Source organism: Lolium rigidum, chromosome 2, assembly GCF_022539505.1.
Source record: "Lolium rigidum isolate FL_2022 chromosome 2, APGP_CSIRO_Lrig_0.1, whole genome shotgun sequence".
Lineage (NCBI taxonomy): Eukaryota > Viridiplantae > Streptophyta > Magnoliopsida > Poales > Poaceae > Lolium > Lolium rigidum.
The window spans coordinates 265,092,054-265,096,895 of NC_061509.1; the positions used below are offsets into that span (position 1 = coordinate 265,092,054).

Sequence of the window (4,842 nt, forward strand, 5' to 3'; positions counted from 1 at the left end):
GTGAGCTAGCCTAGCACTGATACATCCCACTGTTCCTGATTTGTAGAGTAGTATTGTATCAACAAATGTTGATAGAATTTTGTTACAAGAGCACACAAGTTATGCTACAGTAGTACAAATGAATCCTTATAGACAGCCAAAACCTAACTCTCCGTGAAATGGCCAGGCCGCTGCGCACTCTGCTTCCAGTGAGAATCAACAACTGGCGCGTTCGGCGCAGCAAGTCTCCGTGCAGCCGCTGTTTCAAGAAGCGGGAGGGTGACCAGGTTTACCCCCTCACCTCAACCATCTCAGCTCTGAACTTGGAACGTGAATGGTGACTCAGTGACTGGAATTTAGATCGAATCGCAGATTTCATCATGTCGTCGTTTGCCGGTATATCTATGGTAACCGGCAGCAAGGATTGCTTCATACCGTCCGCCAGCCAGGCGCACATCACACCGGCTGTCGACGCCGGCACAGACAGCGGGTACCACCTGCTTGTGGTAAAAGAATACTCGCGTGCCGTACAAGATTTACCTAATGGCAACAAGATCTGGTCTGGGCCTTTCATGGTAGGAGGTCATCAGTGGTGCATCCACTGCTATCCTAATGGTGGCGACCCGAGTTGTGCTGACTTCATTTCTCTCGATCTTTGCCTTGACGATGACAGCGACGATGACCATGACGAAATGGAAGAGTCTGTGGAGGCGAAGTTCCAGTTTAGCTTCATTGACCAGGTTGAGTATCAAAAGCCAATGTACATTCGTGCACGTGAAACACGAAGCTTTTCCATCGGACATCGTTGCTGGGGCTGCATGAAGTTTATGAAGAGAGATGCGCTTGAACGATCTGCTCATCTAAAGGCTGATTGTTTCACCATCCGGTGTGATATCATGGTTTGCAATGATCTCAACACCCAGGACACCGTGTCTGACATAGGCCAACATTTTAAATTTCTACTTCAAGATAAGCTGGGTTCTGATGTGACTTTTGAGGTCAGCGGCGAGATGTTCCCTGCACACCGGTGCGTGCTTGCAGCCCGATCTAAAGTTTTTAGGGCACAGCTCTTTGGCCCCATGACAGAGGGTGTTACGTCCAGTCCCATACAGATCAAAGACATGGAAGCAAAAGTCTTTGCGGCTTTGCTTAGCTTTGTCTATTCAGACTCATTTCCTAAGATGGAGGACGAAACACAAGCCGTCGAAGGAGAAGAAAAGGATGAAACCCCAGAAGTCGAGGAAGGACAAGAAGAGGCAGCAACAGAGCATGTAACGTGGCTGCAAGACTTGTTTGTAGCGGCAGACAGATATGATATCCAACAGCTCAAGTTCTTATGTGAAAAGCAGTTGGCGAAGCACATAGGTGTGACCTCCGTTGCGCCCACTCTTGCTCTAGCTGAACAGCACCACTGCCAAAGATTGAAGGAGGCGTGCTTCAAGTTTATTGAAGCCCAATCTCCTGAATGCTTGGATAAAGTAATGGCGACTGATGGCTGGTATCATATGATTTCGACGCATCCCTCTGTTTTGAACGAGTTTGTTGCCAAGCTTGTGTCCAATCAGAATAAGAACATGAAGACGAAGCAGTAGAGGATGTAATGTGGCTGGAAGTAACAGTATTATGCATATATGGGATGGTATTCTCTAGGTAATCGTGTCTTGCTTTTGTTACATCAGATTGCTTCCTATATGCTGAATCATAAATATGGGCAAATATGGACTTGTACAGTCTGTATTATCATGTGCAAGCATCCACATTGAACTATGCAAATTCCCTGGCTAGTTGTTTCTATGTTGCTTTGTGCCTTTCCTTTCATTGAAAAAAAACCTTTTCTAGTGGTTATGAAGAACTATGCAGATGTTTTATGGAAGGCAAGTTGTCAACCTGGATTTAGGGGGATATTTTTTTATAGGGACCTCCTCCTGGGTGCTTACTTTTCTTGAACTTTTTACCCCATTTTTACTGCTGGTCGCAGGACTGTAGGTTTGACTTGTTTGTGGTTTGGGTTCATGTTTTGTGCCATCGGGGTTTCATAGTCACTTTGGTTTGTTTGATCAGTCGGCTTAGCTGTTGACTTCGTGGTTTTTTTTTTCAGTTGCTGTTACTGAGGTGATTAGCTCTTATAGACGTGCATGATTTGGAATCAGGATGATCTGTGAGCTATTGCTTTGTAACTTGAATTCAGTTGTGCTGTTAGGTAAGAGAAGCGAGCTGGGGCACTAACATGAAACCTACTGCGACATCTTCGAAGTCGAGAAATGTCGCTATGGCGAGAAAACCTGTTACCACCTAAGCCTACTTTTAAAGTTTCACAGGATTACAGCACAACCACACAGGAAGGAGAACAGAAAGGGTCACATAAGCTGCTACTAGGAATCCAAACCATCACCCATCAGCCAAAAGCACAGTCAGCTTCAAAAAAGCTCTAGGAAAGAGTTTGCACATCAATTGCCAAAAAAGCACAGTCAGCTTCAAAAACTGCTTCGATAGGCAAAGCATACAAGTATTTATGTGCATTGTGAGTGATTATATTCTGACATCTAATTGTTCTGCATTTAACAAGTTTCAGAAATATCATTACGAGTGGGCATATTAGAGAGAAAACCATATGTAATCGGCACATATGCGTGGTTCATTCAGTTATCGTTGGCGTTTGTCCTGGAGGTGAGAGGAAATAATAGGTCAATGCTGCAGACTCGCAGACTTTCTGTTTTCTGTCGATAGAAGCAGTCAAGATGGACAACATGTCATTACTGAAACCGCTCGGCTTTCCATATGATCAAGACATGAGCTTGACCACATGAAAGCAAACAAATATTTGCCAGTCAGGTGGGCTAACTATCAACCATCAAGAGCACATCTTGAACTCGTTTCTACCCAAGACACAAAGCTATGCAAGTGTGCCTGACAAAGCGTCTTCACACAAAGAGCGTGCGGGTTTAGCTTACTAGTTACGACCATATTGCACACTAAGCAGCAGGGATCAAACAAACAGACTATTACTAAGGAGATCCAGAGTTAACAATTTCCATGGTTAAAAATTCCTTCGCTCAAAGAGCATGAACAAGACTGAATATCTCGTCTTAACGATGCCATGAGTGTGCCTTAACCATGTCAAAAGTAAAGAAAATTTGGGTAGCGGGAAGGAACGTTAGTAAAGTTGTAATATCATATAGCGATACAATTAATAAGACGTTCAAGACAACCGTAAGAAAGCATCAAATGATGACAGGTTAGGTGCTACCGCAACCATCCAAAATGACAGTACTAATCCAGTGCTTATAAGTAGATGAGCCAAGAACAAAAGACGTGCTCTGAGTGCAAGGGCAGCGCACACCAGGAGCCCTGAACATTCAGGCATGCTCCATGGAGAATGGCTCCTCCGCATCGTCTTCTCCTTTCATCCCATGGTACGGGGCTGGAATAATGCTCTCTTTGAGGCGAAGCTGAGTAAGCTTGATACAATATTGACTGTTCCCAATGTCCACCATTCCTATGAAATTGCCATCGATGTCGCAGTGCAACAAATGATTTCGATCACACATGATCAGAAGCTCACGCTCATTGAGCGCAGCCATGTCATGGATCCATTTTCCGGCCAAATCAAGCGGCCTTTCCTTTTCCTTTTCCTTTTGGAAAGAAGTTAGATGAAGTTGTCTTGATGCCTCCACCACTGATAAGTCAACCATGTACTTGAAAGCCCAGAGTTCAGCCTCGTAATCCTGCATCACCCAGACATGGACGGCGGTATAAGTGTAACGAGAGCTACCTGCGAAAGCAAGGCTCCCCTTCATGCTGAACAACTTCAGATTGTAGGTCAGTTGGTCAGGGCAGCCCATTAACCGGAACGACTCAGCTTCTGTGTCGAACACGATGATTTGCCCACCTACGCCCGTCGCGTATCTGCCACAATAGGGATGCCAGTGCAGGTTGCCGTGGTCGACTACTAGAAAATGGTTCGAACCACACAACACGGCAAGTAGCTTATGTTCCATGGTACCGGGCTCTGGCATTGTTGGCAGTCTGATCTCGACGTGCCTCGGAGTGTCGCATCCTACCGTGAGGATGTATAGGCTGTATTTGTAGTAGTCTTGTGAGACGCCCCATAGCACCCGGTGTTCCCCGGTTGGATGGTGCCGGTAGAAGCCGATTATGACGTTGTGGATGTACTTCCCTGCTAAACCCATTATTGCCACGTCTTGGCGAGGCTGAGGTTGTGGCAGGAGAACGCGCGTGCGGATGACCGGGTTGCAGACGTAGGATCGGGATCCCCAGGAGACGGCGAGGAGGCCGTTGCAGGCACCTCCGAGGCGAATCTCGTCACGGTGTTTGGTGTCTCGAAGGAATGGCCAGACCGCGCCGGCACCGAAGGCGACGAGCATCTCCCGGCCATAGATGAGAGGGAGCGACGCTTGGCGGCGGTGGTGTCGGAGCATGAATTCGGGAGTGGAGGTGGCGCTGCGCCACGACGTGTTGACGGCGCGGCAGCGTCCGACGTCCTTGGACGTCAGCCGGACGAGGATCTTGTCGATGATCTCCTCGGGTAGGTCCTCCAGCAGGGTGGCGCCTCTCCTGTCCGGCATGGTCGGGTCCGATCAACTGAGAAGGGAGTGAGGCGGCGACGCTGGATGACCGGGGGCGGCGGCCAAACCGTACGTATAGGGGCCACGGCGAGGAGGAGAGCTGGAACTGGAAGCCACGGCGCAAGGTGCAAAGGCCGACGACGGCGAGCGAGATCGATCTCCGTGTGTTCCAATAATAGGTTGGAGAATTTTTCGGTTCAGGGAGTAGTATATATCTCCTAGTATTTCGTTGGGCGGTGTCACGTACGTAGGCTTGTGTGTTGACGTTTAGGGGCTA

At 47.8% G+C, this 4,842-nt stretch overlaps 2 protein-coding genes across 2 annotated transcripts; one reads left to right on the forward strand and one right to left on the reverse strand.

Annotated features, from left to right (window-relative positions):
- Window positions 1–347: 347 nt before the first annotated feature.
- On the forward strand, window positions 348–1,763 carry LOC124693374 (BTB/POZ and MATH domain-containing protein 2-like). The gene has a single exon (XM_047226855.1). The coding sequence runs from the start codon at window positions 360–362 to the stop codon at window positions 1,569–1,571; it is 1,212 nt and encodes a 403-aa protein (XP_047082811.1). The 5' UTR covers window positions 348–359; the 3' UTR covers window positions 1,572–1,763.
- A 1,572-nt stretch (window positions 1,764–3,335) lies between these two features.
- LOC124690876 lies at window positions 3,336–4,565 on the reverse strand. The gene has a single exon (XM_047224204.1). It carries the CDS (start codon window positions 4,563–4,565, stop codon window positions 3,336–3,338), a length of 1,230 nt encoding a protein of 409 aa, XP_047080160.1.
- Between the last annotated feature and the right edge of the window lie 277 nt (window positions 4,566–4,842).